We start from the raw sequence: 19574 nt of genomic DNA, 5'->3' as shown, positions 1-19574 counted from the left end.
GAATCACCTCCCTGTCCTCCATGTGCCTTAGCATAGGTTCTAGGAGGATCCCAGGGTCCTCCCTTCAACCCTTTATAAAAATGGTTGCAATGCTTCCCTTTTTCCAGTTACCAAGGACTTTACCTGACTTTTCAAATATGATGGAGAGTGGCTTGGCAACTACATCAGCCAATTCCCTCAGGACTCTGGGATACATCTCATCAGGTCCCATAGACATATGTTCAGGTTCCTCAGGTGGTCATGAACCTGATCTTCTCTTACAGTGGGAGGGACTTTGCTCCCCCAGTCCCTGTCTTGCTGTCCATCCACTCGAGAGGTGTGAGAAGAGAGGCTGCCAGTGAAGACTGAGGAAAAAAGTTGTTGAGTACCTCAGCCGCCTTCTTGTCCACTGTTACCAGTTTGCCACTCGTGTTCATCAGGGGGTACGCTTTCCTTTACCTTCCTTTTCTGGCTGACATACCTGTAGAAGCTCTTCTTATTCTTTGCATCCCTTGCCAAGTTCAGCTCCATCCACGCCTTGCCCTTCCTGACCCCATCCCTACACAACCGGGCAGCATCCCTACACTCTTCCCAGGATACCTGTGCCTGCTTCCACTGCCTGTGCATTTCCTTCTTGCCCTTTAGTTTGACCAGCAGGTCTTGACTCATCCATGCTGGTCTCTTGCCTTCCTTTCCTGATTTCTTACACCTGGGGATCAAGAGCTCTTGTGGTCTATGGAAAGCACCGTTAAAGATCTGCCAGCTCTGTTCCGCTCCCTTGTCCCTGAGGGCAGTTTCCCAGGGGGTCCTATTGACTAACTCTTTGAACAGCTGGAAGTTTGTTTTCCTAAACTTAGGGAAAAATTAGGTACAAACTTACATGTTGCATTACATGTACATTTATCCTGGTTTCGAACATTGTGCATGAGGTACAAACAAGTAGCTCTCACTTCTCTTTTTAAATACAGCTGACATGAGAGGTGGTGCTGGTGAGCACTCACTCTGTGTTTTATGTAGGGATCACTGTTGCAGGCATATATGGAGCTTGCTCTAGATCTCTACAGTATCTCTACATGTACAGAGCTTTGCTGTAGAGTACTAAAGTGATTACAACCTTAACGGTGCTTAAAAGAGATAAGAGGTTTTATTGATTGTCCCATTGCACCTAGGTGACTAAATTTTGCTAAGTTTCACTCTAGTGATAGCATTGCGCACAGCTCACTACATCTGATCTGGTTGAACTCCCATTCCTGTTTGCAGAAAGAATTCAGCATTTCTAGGGTTTGATTAATCTGAGCTATTTTTGACATTAGTTTAAGATAGTGTGAATCACAGCATAGACTATCAGCACAGTGGTTATTTTCTCCGTTGATTAGAAAGAGAGCCTAGGCTGACTAGTAAGAGGTAGGTGTTTGCATTGTGAATCTCTACGTTTTGTCAGATGAATCTTCCTCCAAATCATTTTGTTAGTGAAGGAGCCTAAATATAGGTTCCCATTATTAGCAATCACATCCTATTTTTTTTCTGCTGGCCTTTCAGCTAGTTTCCTAAGGTATATACCCCTACTTTGTCACTCCCAATACTCTGATGGCTCCTCCTTAATAATAAGTGATTGTACTTTCTAAAACTTTCAAGCCCGAACTCACCTTGCCTTATTTTAGTCACGTAGTCAAAATGCCTGAAAGTTAAATGCCTGATTTGTTGATAGTTCAAACTCCCTGTAGAGAGTCTCTGGAGAGAAAGAGGCACTGTCTGAGAGACTGGTGTCGTAAGAGGGAGTTGTCATCAGCAAGTGTCGTCTTGTCCTCCTTGAAAATATTTTAATCTTTAGTTAGGTACTTCAGTACCTACTGTTAAAGAGGAGGAGCTCAGCCCCAGCTATAAGGACATTTACTAGATCCACAGCACTTCCTACTACCAAGGAACGCATACGCAAGTTTATATTATAACATTTGTATTACACTAACCTCCCAATTTAAGTTGCTCTGCATTCCATCTGCTCAAAACAATAATCTCAGGGGAAACCGTGGGTCTAACTAAGCCTAATCTATGCACGTTTTTCCCCATGTCAGAGGAGTATGCAGGTATCATGGTGAGAAACAATATAGGCGTCAACAATCGGTTTAAAGGAGGGCTTTGGGATGGTGTTCTAGGAAGAACTGTGGCAATTTTAAGATGACATCCTATCGTGCAAATCATAAAGAAAGACAACTTTGAGTCACTGTATTAAGAGATTCAGGGACTCAAACAACTCTTCTCTGGTAGTGTTTAGAGGCTAAGAAGTGCTTCTAAGAAGCAGGGTGTATGAACTTAGGCTCAATTTCATGGTAATATATTTACACAGTTGGAGGCCTGTTGCCTGACCTGGCTGTGTATGCAGACTCCTGGTCTCCTTTGCAAATGCTAATGCAGATGCCCTATTTTGAAACATTCATCACAGTTCCAGGTATTATAAACTGGAAAGTAATCAGAGCACCATGGAGGAAGGGATCATTATTTAAATAACTTCATTTTTCTATATATGTGAGATATTTAGTAACTGGAACTAACAGAATATTTTTAAACTGATGGAGAAAATTGTTCATTCATGCTAAAGGAGTAGAGGAGGAGAATGGTAACAATATGACTCACTGCGTGCAGTTCCTTTTCATGATTCTTATTCTCATTCTGCTTCTCTAAAGCACCATCATTTTTTTTCCTCCAAATGATCAGATACAATGGCAGATATATAAAAACTTCTAGAACAGCTTGAGCTGTGAGACGAGATCTGATCCGTGTGGAGTTGTGGGAGTAACCAGGGATGCCTACTAAGTACGACTCATCTCAGCTTTTCCTTTCTTTCATGGAAAAGCCTGTTTTCACACAGGAATGTTTTCAGAAGGCACAGAAAAAACGGGGAAATGAGCTAATTTGCAGCTACATTTTTATGTAGCAACTTTGGATTTCATTATGAGCTGGATTTAGGTTTCACAGCTGCCAGAAAGCTTCATTCTCTCTGGTTTGTGATTGCTGTATTCTATTTTTAACCTCTGAATTATGAATTTTGAAACAATTATACAGACATCTGTTGCTAAGTTGTATATGTGCCTATGTGCACATATGTGAATACCTGCCTGTGTACATATTACACGCATGATCTTATGGTGAAATCTTGGAAATCACAGATACTCAAAACGATGTTGTAATTTTGTACAACAGGATGGAAGGAAGACAATCTCCCAGTGTCAGCCATGCGAATGACAAATCACTGCACTGTTCTGGCTTTAGCAGAAGCAATGTTTACAAGTGTTGCTATGATTACAGTCTTCAGGAGAACAGCAGGCAGTGGTACAGATTCACAAACCCTTCCTCATTCTTGAGCAACATTTTTCACTGGCACCTACTGTACAGAGATACATAGATCCAGCACAACTTCATTTCCCTAGAGAATTAATTTAATCCGGGAGTTAGCACACGTGCACAAGAGAAAGCAGGACTGCAAGCGATGTATTTGACATGATAATACATTTAGGACCAGATACTGGTCCTACTTATGCACCTGGAATAATGTACCAGGGCTGAACCCAAAGCCTGTTGAGGTCAATGGAAAAATTTCAGTCCTAAACTATATGTCCTGTGCATAACATGGTTTGGATAATATAGGTAACAATGAAATATGGTGTTACTATAATGTGTAAACAAAGCAGACTGGAAGATACAATATGAAAGTACATATACTGAAAAAATATTTTTCTTTATCCCTAGGTGGTTGATCTGTTAGTATCCATGTGTCGGTCTGCATTAGAGTCACCTAGGAAAGTTGTCATTTTTGAGCCATATCCTTCTGTAGTTGATCCTAATGATCCTCAGATGCTGGCCTTTAACCCCAGGGTAAGTAGTTACCTTTCATTATGTCGTAGCTTGGTTTTAGTCATGCATGAGATTTCAAAGCAAAGCCTTCTTCTGGAGGAGTCTCCTTTACTATAAGAGATACAGGTCCAGAATATATCACAGGCATGTGACTGTTTTCAGAACTTTGTAGCTTTTTTAATTGTCTCTGAGAAGGTATCTGAGTATAAACTACAAGTTGCATTCAAAGCTATGTTGAAGCCAAGAAATTCTTTTAGGGTACAAATTCTAGGTGCAAAATTTTATATTCTTAGTGTCTTTCTCTCAGTGTACACATTGGACACAAAGAGAAAGATGGCCTTTGGGAGGTGTAGACCATGTAAACCGGGGGATTTATAGTCCATCTTTTTATTCTTAAAGTAGTTATTATTGTCATCTCATTTTCTCTTTACAAACAATTAAGTCCTTAAATGTAATTTTATCAAATATTGACGTAATAGTCGAGTTTTGTACAAGCATCAGTTTGGAAGTAAAGAATTGTATTTGCACTACTTGCTCCTCAGGCTGCAAATACTGCCTCTCAGGGAAGCCCTCGAGAAGCCATGAACTATTACATCTCATTTGAGCCATCCCCAAGGGCATATATGAGAACTTTGGATGTCCTGCATTGGGATGCATTTAACTTTTTCTGAACAAAGGCCAGTTAGCAGTGGTTCTTCCTCAGGAAGGGGCAAGCGTGTTCTGTAGCATGTGGGAAGAAAGACTTGGCAGGAGGTGCTTGGAAGGGGTCTGATGAGGAGACAGCTAGTCTGGTGGCTGGGCAAGGCAGGAGTTCGAAGCAGACGAGGGAATATGAAAGAGGGTCACACCAGAGAGGAATGGAGAGAGCCCCTGGGCTGGCAGGGCCCACACCACCTCCTCCCACCTTCTTGCCAGCATGGGCGAGGTGAAAGCCCATGGGCAGAAGTTGGCAAGACCCAAAAATGGGGAACAGTGAAGCTCCTGAAGGTGACATGACATATGGAGCTGGTGAAGCATGGGCTGTTAAGCTCATCCACTCAGAAAAGGTGGAGCCGTCTGGTAGTGGTTCCCAAGCAGAAGGTAGGCAAGGATCAGGGTGAGGCGGAGGGACAACTGAAGGACCTCTGTTGTTTTATAGAGCTGTTAGCAAAGTAAACACATCTGTTTATTTAGCATTTTATTTAAAATTTATTTGGTCACTGCATTATTCAGCTTGATAGCATGTTGTCCAAATAACTGTCAGAAGTTGTGTTTAGTTACAAATATTTCTTTAAAAAGTGAGCTAATTTTTTGAGTGTGTTGGAGATTCCAGTGAAATTCAAAGAAAAACCATCATGATAGTATTTTTTCGGGGAATTTTCCTGGACTATGAATGAGTCTATGTGTGAGGTGGAAGGAAGCTACTGGTTAGAAATGTTTGAAAGGGTTGGTTTGCTGAACGTTCGTCCTAGCTTTGGTTTTATACACACTCAATTCAGGTTTTTGTAGAGCCAAAGACTAATACTCTTTTAATTTATTTGCTTATTTCATGCTACATCAGAAGAAGAATTATGACCGAGTCATGAAAGCGTTGGACAGTATCACTTCTATTAGAGAAATGACACAGGTGAGTTTAAAAATCTTTACCTAACTTAATTGCTATTTCTAGAACTAGGAAGGTGTTTATATTGCTTGCCTGTGATGGGTAGGGAAGTCAATAGTATCATCTCTTTCCTATAGAGCTATAATAAGATTAAAATGTATGTTAAAAATAACAAACCTAGATTATCCCTAATGGCAGTCAAATAAAAGTGATGAAGTAGAACTCAGATGTTTTGAAGTTTAAATAAGAGATAATAACAACAGAATGGGACATTGTAATGAGATAATCACCAACTGCTGCATTTCTGGAAATATCAAAGCCAATCTGGGTCTTCTATTTCCAAAGCAAAATAAATTGATTTTGTGACAGTGTTCTGAATGATAGCTTTATTTCTATTATAGCAAAACACTTGATCAGCTAAGTATGGCTGGGGACTTGGAAGGTTGGGTTTCTTGGGATTACTACCATATGATTTCTCAATATTCACAGTGGGATAGAATCTGATAGCCATACTTATGTTTATTGTTACACCTCCTTTCCCAAACAGTCTAGCTGATTATAACTGAAATCTCTCCCATGTACATTGCTTTTCCAACTGCTATATAAATGTAACCTCACAACAGTTTATAAATCTTACTCTATATGTATTCGTAAAGTACTTTGGATTTCTGGAATGAATAATGAGGTGTATAGAGAGGAGCAACATATATTGAAAATTAAAATTCACATATTTTTGTTACTTAATGTAACATCTTGTAAAAATTCAAAAAATCAGGTATTTCTGTTACCTTATAGAATGTCTTTTAAAAAGAAAAATAACCATTTTGCTTTTTTTTAATTTTAAAATAATTCTTGGACTGAAGAGTTTTAAAGGGATGCTTTGCACTGTGATTGAAATCAAGAAAGGTTTTCAAAGGGATTATAAGCTGATACAGTGTTTTACTTTACCAGTTTATACCATGAAACAGTTAAAAAAAATGGAATGGGTTATCTTGGGGTATTTTGAGAGACTTAATTTTGTCAAGTTCCAGTCCAATTTCTTAATCCAAGAGCCAAACATAAATAGACATCTTCTGCTGTTCTCCCTGAGATCACCAATGTTTGCTATAATATACTCATTTTGATGCTAATTGTATGCTTATTATTTTACTCCAGGGAAAATAATTGCTATATTAATTCTTGTTGTTGTCAAAACACATTTATAACTGTGCAATGCTATGTCAGTAAAACTGTGATTTAAGCCTAATAATGAGTCCCATGTATTTGTTTTAATAAATGAAATCATGGGCAATATAACAAAAAGTTTAACCTTATGATTTCAACTAGAAATAAAGAACGTAATTATTCTTTTCTAGGCACCTTACTTGGAAATAAAGAAGCAGATGGATAAACAAGACCCACTTGCACATCCTCTTCTACAATGGTATAAAATTGACTCACATGAGATGATAATTATTAAAGTACCAAGTTTAATGAATAATCACTTCACCAGTGTAATTTGGTATAAGCTCACCCTAAGAATTAACATCAGGGTTGACATTTGCCACTGCAGGTTTCTGGACTGTTTCTGACCTCATCTGGGTCCTCTGAAAACAGTGTAAAGACTCCAGCTTATTTGTACAGCCTCTGATCTCATTTTCTAGTCAAGATTTGGTCTATTTCCAATCTGATAGGTTCAAAGGCCTGGAGCTGGGTGCTTTGCAGTGTCCATTCATAACACATTTTTAAGAAGAAAAGTCCTGTTTGATTACCATGTCTAATACATCTAACTGTTTCTTATTTTAGGGTTATTTCTAGTAATAGATCACATATTGTGAAGCTACCGGTGAATAGGGTAAGTGTCAGTGGGTTCTTTATTATTTTCTCATTTCTCATGGTTTGTGTTAGTATTTTAGGTGGGAGTCTCCTAGCCAAACATAGATGTCTACATGCAAACTAATCACATGGACTCCATTAATAGACAAAGGAGATAAATAGGCAGTTTCAGGTCATAACTCACGGCCTCATGCTGTGAATATCTAAAATAGGTCAAACGAATAATGCTCAGAAAAATCCTAGTTGAGGTGAGTAGCTCAAATACAAGTGTCTACTTTGTAGTCATCTGAGATTGGGTGAGAATAACTTCACTACTTGTTTTGTTACCATATAGAATATTAGATACAGAATTGTGCAGAAAGCAGTGCACACAAACACGATGTACCAGGAGATCCACATATGAGTACACCTTAAAAAAGTACAGCCCTTGAATTTTAGAGGAATGGTGTTGAGGTTCATTTCTGAGTATGTGTGCCTCTGATCCTCTGATTAAGGGCATAGTAATCTGCAGCCTTTCAAATCTGCACCTTAATTCAAAGCCAGCTCTGATCAGAATACCATGATGAAATTGTTCAATTTAATTACTTTACTAGAGCCATATTAGGCTGAAATCTGTTTCAGAAACTTCCATATGTTTTATAAACTGAAAAACATTTTTACTGTTTGATTTCAGGTAAAAACTGTAGTAATGAGACCAATTTCAACTTAGTTCATGTAGTTATTTAGATGCAGTCATGTATTGTGTGAAACAGCATGGTATCTTAAGAACTATCATTATGAAAATACAATGCTTTTGTGTTAATCAACTTCTTTTCACTTGAGCACTGTTATATTTTACAGCAACTAAAGTTTATGCACACTCCCCACCAGTTCCTACTTCTCAGCAGTCCACCAGCCAAAGAATCCAATTTCCGAGCTGCTAAAAATCTCTACGGAAGTACCTTTGCATTTCAGTAAGTACATATATTCATAGTAATCAAAGGTTATCAAAATGCCATGCTATTTTTTTGTGCTTGCCATGAGGTTTACAGCTGTGAATTTATTGTTTTAAAGGATTACTGATTTAATATTGCATTTTATACTTTGGATTTTAACGCTTTCTTTTTCATTTTTTCAGTGGTTCACACATTGAAAATTGGCATTCCATCCTGAGGAACGGCTTAGTTGTTGCTTCCAATACGAGGCTGCAGGTAAATAGTAGACTAAATAGATTTTAGCTAACCTGTGCATGCTTGATTACATACTAGCTTAGGCAAGTTTTCAGGGGGTGTGGTTCTGGCAGTCATATAGGTGGAAAAAAGGGATGATTTCAAATACCCTCTTGTTCCCTGGAAAAGGTACTTTTCTGATGCAATTAAAATGAAATAATGTGTCTGCTAAAATGGCTAGAAAATCCCATTGCTAGAATCAGTGTTTCAGTTTTACATTGCAGAGCAGCACCTCCAGGAGGCTTAGCTCGGTACTGCTTAAAAGCAGTCTTGGGATTAAAATTTAGAGCTATATAAACTATCTACATGTTACAGGATCCAAGACCATACTAGAATTACAGGAACTGAGTTTACGGCATCTTCTCTTCTCCTCTGGTTTCCTTGGGAATGGAAAAAAGAGTGTACTGGCCAGGAGGAAGCTATTGCAAACTTCAGGTAGTTTTCTCAGATGAATCATGAGGAGACCACTATTGCAGAACAAAGTAGGCAGTACCAGAGGGATTGGGGAGCTGTAACTCAGAATGTTTTAGCATCATGGTTTTGACAGCTCTTCCCCAGAGCTGAGTCCATGATACCCTGGAGGAGGATCCCAGGGTGCTAACTAAGGATCGGGATACAGAAGACATTGAAAAAAAGGAAATGGAAATCTCTGCTGTTCCTCTTAGTGGTTTGGGTGTTTTTATTAGTGTCTTTGGAAGATAATTCCCCAAGAAAGTAGGATCTACACACCAAAATTCACCAAAGTAAACCGCTTTGTTTTTGCTTATTTTTTTGTTGAGGGTTGAGGCACTGGGAATAGGAGGAAGCAGTAAAGCCCTATTTTATACAAGTCATCATTTTTAGATCTCTCACACACCTAAGGCATATCCTGAGCCCAGTTCATCCTATTTACCCCAGTACCAACCAGTCAGGAAAAAGATCTACTCACCAGGGATCCTATACAACATTGTAGGATCTGGAGGAATGAAGGCATGTTTGCACATTCTTAGGAGAGCTCAAGCATATTGCAGAGACAATGTAAATATCATTGGGTCAGAGGAAAGAAATAAGGGTGAGCGTGACTGTGAAGCCCAGTGGTCGTAACATCTACCTAGGTAGGAGATACTCTGGGTTCTCATTTGCGCTCCAACAATTATTTGTGTTTTCTTTAAAAGCTTTTCCACATAAAGCAGTCCCTGGTGGAGAAGTGAAACCCATATTTCCCCCTTTCCAGACAAGAAAATTACTGCAGGGCTAATAAAAAAATGCTCACTTTTGTTGCTTAGCCCAAGCTTCGTGACATGGAACAGTGATGTTGGTGAAGAAGAGTCTTCCCTTTCCTCTATTCTTTTCAGACAGCTGGTAGCTTTGTGGCTAAAGCACAGTCCTGCAGTGATGGAATATGCATGTCTGAATTGGCTCAGGCAAAAAGCTTGATTAAACCCATTCCTCCAGTACTCAGGCTGACCTAGTGACTAAATTTTTCTATAGCATATGACCAGTGTCATCACCATCTCTTCATTTCTTACCTTAAAGAAAACAAAAGCAGCTGTTGCTGCTGTTGATTCACAGAGGCTGGCTTCGGCTGTGCGTCCTGCCAAGGTTTTGATGTGAGACACATGCTGAGCTTCCTCAGCCTTAACAAGGCTGAGGTGTATTTGGACATGTACAGAAGCACCCTCTGTAGGCATCCTCCATGATAATGTCAGATTTAAAAACAGAAAATGCAATTTTATATATAAATCTGATGTAAAATTATGTTTGGGCATTTGGACATGGTTTCCAGAATATACAGTATTTTAGTTGTATATTTGCAAGCATGATTTTTTTTTAAAGAGTTCTTTGAACACTATTTATTACCAGGCAATAAATTAGTGCAGTGGGGCAGATGCTTACCTACATGACAACCTGTTCCTATCATTATTATTTTGTCCAGATAACCAAATTAATGTTAAACAACCACTGTGCTCTTTTTCAGCTCCATGGTGCAATGTTTGGAAGTGGAATCTACCTTAGTCCATTGTCAAGCATATCATTTGGTTACTCAGGTGATATTTATAAATCACTCTAAAGTTGGAGAAATATTGGGGGGTATCTCAGTCTACTGCTTTTCTTACCAGCTTCACTGTTTACAACACTGTATTAGATTTTATCTTTGTTGACCAAGATTTAATTTATTCAAAAAAGAGAAAATCTAAATTCCCTTATTGAATACCTGTCCTCATTTTCCAAGGTGCTGAGTATCTTGAAACTGTGCTTGCAGTAAATAGTAGCTAATACTGGATGCTGTGTGTAATGTAACAGGTCTTGATTATGCAGTGGAAATCCAACTTTGTGTTTGTGATTTTTTGTCAGTATCTGCCTAAGTCCTTCTAACGTTATCTATGGATTCATGGGCTTTTATGACCTGATCTGACAAAACAAATATTCATGAATAGACATGTTGGGCTGTGTATATTTAAGAGTATTCCCAAGTATCGCCATGTCAAGATTACACGGGAATTATAGGACATGTTTGTTAGTATAGGATTACACAGAAAGTATAGGACATATGTTTGTTTTAGCATGAGAAGGGGAGGGAACATAATTTGTCCCAATAATAAATCCAAAAGTAAGTCATGCAGAGTTTTCCATATAAGAATTAAATCATAAGTGGAAGCATAATAGAAACAAGGTACACCAATGTGTATATTAAGAAGCGTAAGAGATTTTAAAATATGGTGACTTTTTCCTTTAGATATATTGTATTTACCATTTCCTCACATATGAAAGTGCTGGTATAGTTGAATGTGTGTTTATGTGCATGTAGACAATTCTGAGAGTTTTAGTTATGCTTTCTGATTCTCACTATTTTTAGGTAATGTCACAATTCATTTTAAGAGCTCGGTGTTTTTTACTACTAATTGAATTTCAATATCAATAATCTCTAAATGCATTTTTAGCTTTCAGAGATTACATGAGTATGGAAGCTTTTTAGGACTCACTAAAAGTTCAGGTTGCAGTATCATTATCTAACAAAATGCCCTTCTTTTTGGACAACACTGCTTTGTCAGCTTCAATGTGTTTTTTCTCATCACTATACCTTTCTTGGTCCCTTCCATCCAGTCTCCTCCAGACCGGAGGCCTGTGTTCCTATGAAGTATGTAATACTTGATGCCAATAAAAACCATGGAGGAGTCCTACACTCCCCGTTCCTTCAAAGAGTTAAATTTCGCCATAGTTCAGTCTGTGTTTGCAAACTGCCAAGAAGTACAGGATACTGGAAAGGCGAGGAAGACTGTAGTAGCATACGATACAGGAATTCTATATAAACCAACATGAGGAATATGAAAGAGATCTAAGGCACAAATGTAGGAGTTTAGATTTCTGAGATGGAAATTGGATCTAATGTGGCTGACAAACTATTTAATACTTTTATGTGTAGGTAAATTAATTAAACCAAGGTAGACTTTAAAACTTTAAATAAATTAACTACTCCTAAAATTAATTAGACTTTTAATAAGTCTAAATAAACTGTTAAAGATTAATATCTAATGTTCTTTCTCTTGTGATTTTACTATCCCACCCACAGTAAATCAGACAGTGTTCCCTCAGCCTGAATAGGGTCAGTTAGACTCAAGACATGCTGACATGCAACTCTGTTAAGCAGTTGCCTAAGAGCATACCTGAGCTGCATTCAGTGGAATTTAAGCTGATGTTTATCTGCTTTTGCACCTACTTAGTGCTAACTTGACTTTCCTAAAGTCTTTGCAATACATGCAGATGTACTGGTAATTTGCAGGATTAAATTGAGTTATTCTATGACAAAGTTCATTAGCTTTTTGGATGCCATGCAAAGGACTGTGATTCCCACTGTGCTGCCTATTTCATTCTCCATACTTAACTTTGCTTATTATGGTATTTATATGCCAGGGTATCTTATATGATTTTAATATTCCTAGGGATGAACAAGAAGCAGCAGAAGGTGTCAGCTAAAGATGAACCAGCTTCAGGCAGTAAGGGCAGTAATACATCACAGGTACAGTACATCAACAATCTCTGGAAGATTTATGGTTTTATGCTTGGGACCTTGATAGCTGAAAAGGAGGTAATATTCCCTTTGTGAAAGCTAACAGTTTTATTTTGTTGAACGAAATCAACAACTTCAGAGACTGCAAACATCAAATACAGCCCAACTGCTTTTAGTAACAATTTACAGAGTATCCTGCAGGTCTTGTGCCCTTCTTTTCCAAGCAGAAGAATTTAGGAAGAGAATGAAAATGAAATACAGGTTGCATTACGACCCTTAGCAAGCCCTTGCTTTCTGAGTTCTAGACTTGCAGAAGAATGATGCAAAAGGAATTGAGAGTGGTTACTGCTAGAAAATGAGTAGCATTTCATTTATAGCAAGCCAGTTTTTCTTTTTCATGGTTTTTACATATTAAACTATTGCAATTCTGCTTTATCTAAAGCAAACTCATAGCATTTATGTGTAGGGCTAAATTTTGAGAAAGAAATCTTACATCTGTCTCCATAGTTAACACATAGAAACTACAGAATAATCTGGCTTTGGAGAGAGATTGGTATGTAACAGCAGAAGCCCTCAGAAATGGGAAGGCCAGTAAAATATCAGGATAGCGGCCAATGAATCGGTGATCAAATTCACCTTTTTTTTTTCTGGTATCAATTTGTTTATCGGTAACACTCTGATATTTCTAATAGTATTATTCATTCTGTAATAATTAGGAACTTTTCTTTCTGTATAAAGGAGTTCAAATTCCTCCTACAATAATCCAAACAGATAATATAAATGTTTTTAGAAATTCTATCACATTTAGAAATAAAATAGAAATGTTTTAGAAAGACGGCCTCTATCTTTGTTCATTAATAAACCACTGAAAATAGCAGCCCTCTCCTTTGTTACTTTTTCACTCAGTTTGTCTTACTGCACTAATTAAGTTTTCTCATGTTTTTACATCTCAGTCACAGAAGAAAGGACAACAGTCACAATTTTTGCAAAGCCGTAACTTAAAATGCATAGCCTTATGTGAAGGTAAGCTGAAAGCCCTGGAAAAATTGTTTTAGTCATGGACACAGTGTTACTGGATGCAAATCAGTGACACCTTTAGTTCCAGTATTGGTTGGTTTTAGGTAAGACATTACTGGTAGGCGTACAAGTACTTGCTTATATAGCTGACCTTTATATTTCAGTTCAGAACGTTTCACTCTTTGAACAAAACCTGTAACACATGCTGAATTTTCATGAAATAATCATATATGCACATAGCAACTGATCATCTGGTCTGTCTTTCAAATGTAGTCATATTCCTAAGCCATCAAGATAACCCAAGTTGTGGCCTTTATTTGAAACACTGACTTCTTGCAAGCTCTTGACAAATCCATTAAACACCTGAAAGTCAGAAAAAACAGCTTTCCTGTTGAATTTCCAAATAATTTTTCACTGTTCAGGCAAATGGTAACCAGTCCGTTCACTCTGACTGCTTCCGAAATTTTGTGAAGTTAAAATCCAGTGCATATGAGTAGAGTCATTCTTGAAAGACTTGGCTATGCTTTTAATAACTAATGAAACCTCATCAGGTTTTGAGAACAAAGAATTATGAAATTTGAATAAGAATTGTACCAGTAATTGGTCATTAGTCTCACTGGCCAAACAAAAAGAAATTATATTAAACTCAGTTTGACCTTCATTTGGAGCATTTGTTTATTTATAAAAGTAAAAATTAAGACAGACAGTGGAAAAGATGCTATTTCAAAATGCTATTTCTTAACATATTTTTGAGAATGTTCAAATGAAATATTTAATATGATTAAGGAGATGTCAGTCAACATGAAAAGGCAATTTGATCTGGACAGAAAAATACATAAGCTTAGTTCTAAAACTTTCAGAAGAAGATTTGAAATGAATCTGGGGTTTACTAGAATTTACTTGGCCTTTAATGCCTGAAGTTTCTAACTAAAATTTTCATCTTTCACAAGGACTTTTTCATGCACGTCATTCTTTCCTCACACTTATTAATGGATCATTGATTTTATGAGTGAATTTTAAATATTTGGTAACATATATTTTACATTATTCATATTCACTTCATTTTTCTGTGAAAATAAGTGTTTAGGGGAGGTGGTTAATAGAGATTTTAAATAAAATTAATCACAAGAGGTAAATGTTTGTTAAAAACTACAAGTCATGGAAGAAATGGTATAAAAATTGAATATGCATTTATTCATGGTAGTGTTAGAATAGAATAGACTCTTTCAGTTGGAAGGGACCTACAACGATCATCTAGTCCAACTGCCTGACCAGTTCAGGGCTGACCAAAGTTTAAAGCATGTTATTAAGGGCATTGTCCAAATGCCTTTTAAACACTGACAGGCTTGGGGCATCAGCCACCTGTCTAGGAAGCCTGTTCCAGCGTTTGACCACCCTCTTGGTAAAGAAATTATTCCAAATGTCCAGTCTAAACCTCCCCTGGCGCAGCTTTGAACCATTCCCATGTGTCCTATCACTGGATCCTAGGGAGAAGAGCTCAGCACCTCCCTCTCCACTTCCCCTCCTCAGGAAGCTGTAGAGAGCAATGAGGTCGCCCCTCAGCCTCCTTTTTTCCAAACTAGACAAGCCCAAAGTCCTTAGCTGCCCCTCACAGGACATGCCTTCCAGCCCTTTCACCAGCTTTGTTGCCCTCCTCTGGACGCATCCAAGGACCTTCACATCCTTCTTAAATTGTGGGGCCCAGAACTGCACACAGTATTCAAGGTGAGGCCGCACCAATGCTGAATACAGTGGGATGATCACCTCTTTTGACCGGCTGGTTATGCTGTGTTTGATGCACCCCAGGATGCGGTTTGCCCTCTTGGCTGCCAGGGCACACTGCTGACTCCTGTTGAGCCTGCTGTCGATCAGTGCCCCCGGATCCCTTTCTGCAGGGCTGCTCTCCAGCCCCTCCTCTCCTAATTTATGCTTGTGCCTGGCATTACTCCGTCCTAGGTGCAGAATCCAGCATTTGGACTTGTTAAATTTCATGCCATTGATGATTGCCCAATGCTCCAATCTACCTAGATCCCTCTGCAAGGCCTCCTGTCCCTCAAGAGAGTCAACAGCACCTCCCGGTTTGGTATTATCAGCAGACTTGCTAATGGTGCATTCAACTCCCACATCCAGATCGTTGATAAATTTATTGAACAGAACTGGCCCTAGAATTGAGCCCTGAGGAACACCGCTGGTGACTGGTCACCAGCCAGATGTAGCCCCATTCACTACAACCCTTTGAGCTCTGCCCTTCAGCCAGTTCTTCACCCAGCACATGGTGAACCCGCTCATCCCACAGTTGGACAACTTGTCCAGCACAATGCTGTTTAAATGCATTTCTAGAAATCTTTTCAAATGCAGATTGATAGTATAGCCTCTATCTACCAATAAAAAGGTTTCTTTCCTGTGTTGTCCTTGTTCTGCTGGTAAACAACCTATCGTCACATACATAGGTGTTTTCTAAACATTGAGCAATTTTTGGCAAGCTTCGTGATCCCCTTGAGTCATAATTGCTATGCTTAATTTTTAAAAATATTTGGTAGTATTGCAGATCCCAAATTTGTCATATCTCAGTTTCAGGCTTTGTCTTTAACATCTTATTTTTGGCTCAGCCATCATCAAACACAAAATATCTCCAAAGGCTGATTAGTTGACTCAGACCCTCCTTAACAGCCCTATGGCCATTTAAAATCAGTTTTTAATAAATATACTTTTTCATTTTTCATTCCAATTAACAACTTGCTCCCATACATCAAGCATCTGTGTTTTCTGGAAAATATAACATTTTGGAAACAAGAATGAAGTTCATCTCCCTGTTTGTACTAGCAGCCAACTCAGAGTCTACACCACACCACAGATGTGCAGTGGAAAACTACACATTCCCAGAAGGCTATTTAAAGTGTATAAAAAGGCAAATCTTTCAAAGCAGTATTTTCCAGGCATGTTTTCATCACTATGAAATTTATTCTTTCCCTGGTAGTGATAACCTCATCTGATCTACACAAACATGGAGAGATATGGGTAGTTCCCAATACAGATCACGTGTGTACAAGATTTTTCTTTGTGTGAGTACAAAGCTTCTTTTAACGTTCAAATTCTGTTCATCCTAGACCTTTTTCCCCATGTTCCCTCCGATAGTTGTAATTGAAGCAGATAAAAGACGTTTCTTCTTAATTCTTTTCAGTATTACTCCATTTTTTATCTTTCTCTGTACTTACTTTTGTTAGGAAATGTATGGATAAGCTAGTGACAAAGGTTTAGTAGATGTTTTGTTATAGGATAAATGAACGGAGAGTTACTGATTTTTCCCACTCTGTAGCATTACCTCATGTTACCGTAAGTCTATCCATGTATCGTAAAATATCATTTGTATTTGGCTGTATGTTTTAAAGCTGAGGAAATCATTAAAGGCTTCCTGTCGATGATGTGAGCATTTCCCCTCTCACCTATGACTTGTCCGCTTTGGGTCCTAGTGGCTTATTCAGCCTCAGGGTTTCAATGGCAATGACAATGACAGCCTTATCATCCTTCACTCTCTAGAGTTTAGGAACTGCATACAATGGTGAAGTGCAACAGAGCATTTTAATAGAAACATGTTAACATAATGGAATGAGCACTCTTGATTATTGAATGAAACAGTTTTAGGTGTTTTTAGGTAGATTAATAAAACACTAATTTGATTTTATTTTCTGTACTTTTTTTTTAGTTATGAAGATGGTCAAGTGGGTGATACAAGTATAAATACACAGGAACCAAGCATTCATAAAGAGATTCTTCGAGTCATTGGCAATCAAACTGCTACTGGTTAAAAGGACCACTCTTATTTAATTGATGTGATTTGGAAGCCTTCCTCAGTCTCAAAGCTGGATTTTGAACTGAAGAAGATGCAAAAAACTAATTTATTATTGTTATTCTAAGCAAATTAACCCTTTGAATACTTACTGTTTTCTTACTTAGTATTTCTTATCTCATCAAAATACCTGAGATGGTATGAATTAGCAACTGTAGGGGTGCAAAGTCTATTAATATACTACAACTAATAATAATTAAACAGGCATTTGGGTTGCTCACAATAAACAGACTTTAAAAAGGAGTTTTGTGCTGATATTTTTATATTAAACTTCAATTGGAGGTTTTAGTACTGTATACTGGTATTTTAAATTTAGAATGACTGAATTATAAGCAAGAGAGAAGATTTTATAGCGGAGCACCTGTATTATGCAGGATACTTTGCAATAAGTAAAATATTCTCGTATTTAAACACAATAAAAGGTTGTCTGGAACATGTCAAATTAAAGAGATCGGTTACCTGCAGCTATCTTTGATTCATTTTATTTTGCACAAATGCAGCTAGGATTTAGAGTCAAAGGTTAGAACAACAATACATCTTTTATTTAATGAGTGAAACAAGAATGTGATGATGTATGTTTAGTTTTCTTTATCTTCTCTGGAAACACTGTCTTATCCATTAAGCAGCTCAGTTGCATTTTTTAATCATACAAGCCTAACAAACATCTGGAAATCCTGAAACTTCCTTTTTACAAATTTGGCTTTTATATACTAGATTTTACAGTTTCTTTAGATTAACAAGGTTCTGTAATGTTTTCATCTTAACTTTAGTGAAACTGCTCTGTGGTTAAATTTAGCCACATATTTAAAAATACGTGCTGAACTAAGGCTTTTACATGATTGAGCTGATTGTTGGTACATCAGAAAATACAAACAAATCCAAAATTTTACTGATTTTCTCTTGGTGAAATATTTTTATTAATTTATTCCTAAGGGAAAACAAACCAATTCAAATCTCTCTGTCCTTTAAATTAACAACTGTTTTTTCCAAGTGAGCATGATGGCAACACAGGTATAGAGGGGGGGCCCTGTCTCCAAGGCGTAAAGCATATCCAGTGCCCTGATGAGTGCCCTTGGGGGCCCTCACGGTAGCTATCCTGAAGCATCAATCACACCCTTGAATATGGAGAGCAGTTCAACTTACCCATCCGTGCAACTATTACAAGCCACCTCAGAAAGCAAAAATAGACTGAATCCTCTATTATGTTATTTTCATAATAAAGATACTGAAGCACCAAATAACAGCACAACAGAGCACAGGCGTGTTTGTTTCTTTTAAACAGAACTGCATTAGATATGCTGTAATGGGTGATTCCTTCTTTCTAGTTCAAGCTACACTCCCTTATTACTTGCTGCAATTGAAGTGCCCTACAAGTAAAATAGTGTTATTGGGCCTAGGAGCACATACTTGGAGATGTATTTTAGCATTCCAGACTTATTTGCTGGGGACTTCAGTTTTTCTAAGTTCACAATCAGACTTGTAAAGCCAATCCTGTTTGCAAATCCCTGTTTTGCTATTGAATTTCTGTTGGCTTTCACCCCCATTTGGTGGACCCCTACATTGAGAATCACTACTCTAATTGTTATCTTTTGTGTTGGGACACAGGTTAACTTCTTGAAACAAAGAGGATTCCTGAAAGTTGTCTATCTACATAAGGACTGCCTTAGGTTGTGTAACTGCACAAAGTCAGCATAATTCAGAAGTGGAGCTGAAACCCTGGAATGACCATCTCTCTATAATTTGTCCTGCCATATGTGTCTGAATCACTATATTTTGCATAACAAAAAGAAACTAGGAAGCAAGTCCATAAAGATATCCTGCGTTGTCTTTCTGGGCTGATACTCCACCACTGTGGGAGGGCTCCTTGAAAAACTAGGAGAAAAGAAAGATGACCATGAGTGAACTGGACAAGCCAAGTAAGCAGTTATCTTCCCTGTCCCCTCAAGCTGCAGCAGGGTCACAAGTGAACCCCTTGAAGGAAGAAGCCTGGAATGTAGCTATGGCAGTGAGTCAGCCTTGGTTTGCTGGTTGGGCCTTGGTTTTGCTGGTTAACCCAACCAGCCTTGGTTGGGTCATGATACTGGCCATGCATGGTGCCATCATAAGTACAACCACTGAAAGGGGAGGGAAAATATGTCTGCCAAATTTTAAGACTGCTCAGAGGTTTGTTTTAAATGGATAAGCAGGAGGAGGGGACAGCATGGAGGAAAGCAGGGCTCTGAGGTATATGGAGGCCTTGCTGTTTTAAGGTGCCCGCTTCAGGGAGTACTGAGCCAACTGGCTTACGCA

The 19574-nt window shown here is 38.2% G+C and overlaps 1 protein-coding gene across 1 annotated transcript in view; it reads left to right on the top strand.

Annotated features, from left to right (window-relative positions):
- The window catches only part of PARP8 (poly (ADP-ribose) polymerase family, member 8), a 116300-nt gene extending 98600 nt beyond the window's left edge, over window positions 1–17700 (top strand). Inside the window, exons 15-25 of the mRNA XM_009326964.1 lie at window positions 3724–3849; window positions 5369–5434; window positions 6766–6833; window positions 7196–7244; window positions 8066–8178; window positions 8343–8415; window positions 10391–10460; window positions 12354–12430; window positions 13375–13444; window positions 16416–16500; window positions 17142–17700. Of these exons, the coding sequence (XP_009325239.1) occupies window positions 3724–3849; window positions 5369–5434; window positions 6766–6833; window positions 7196–7244; window positions 8066–8178; window positions 8343–8415; window positions 10391–10460; window positions 12354–12430; window positions 13375–13444; window positions 16416–16500; window positions 17142–17244 (900 nt within the window). The 3' untranslated portion in view covers window positions 17245–17700. The remainder of the gene's footprint in view (window positions 1–3723; window positions 3850–5368; window positions 5435–6765; window positions 6834–7195; window positions 7245–8065; window positions 8179–8342; window positions 8416–10390; window positions 10461–12353; window positions 12431–13374; window positions 13445–16415; window positions 16501–17141) is intronic.
- The last annotated feature ends 1874 nt before the right edge of the window (window positions 17701–19574 follow it).

Source organism: Pygoscelis adeliae, unplaced genomic scaffold, assembly GCF_000699105.1.
Source record: "Pygoscelis adeliae isolate BGI_AS28 unplaced genomic scaffold, ASM69910v1 Scaffold116, whole genome shotgun sequence".
NCBI lineage: Eukaryota > Metazoa > Chordata > Aves > Sphenisciformes > Spheniscidae > Pygoscelis > Pygoscelis adeliae.
This window is presented reverse-complemented; position numbering and strand designations above follow the sequence as displayed.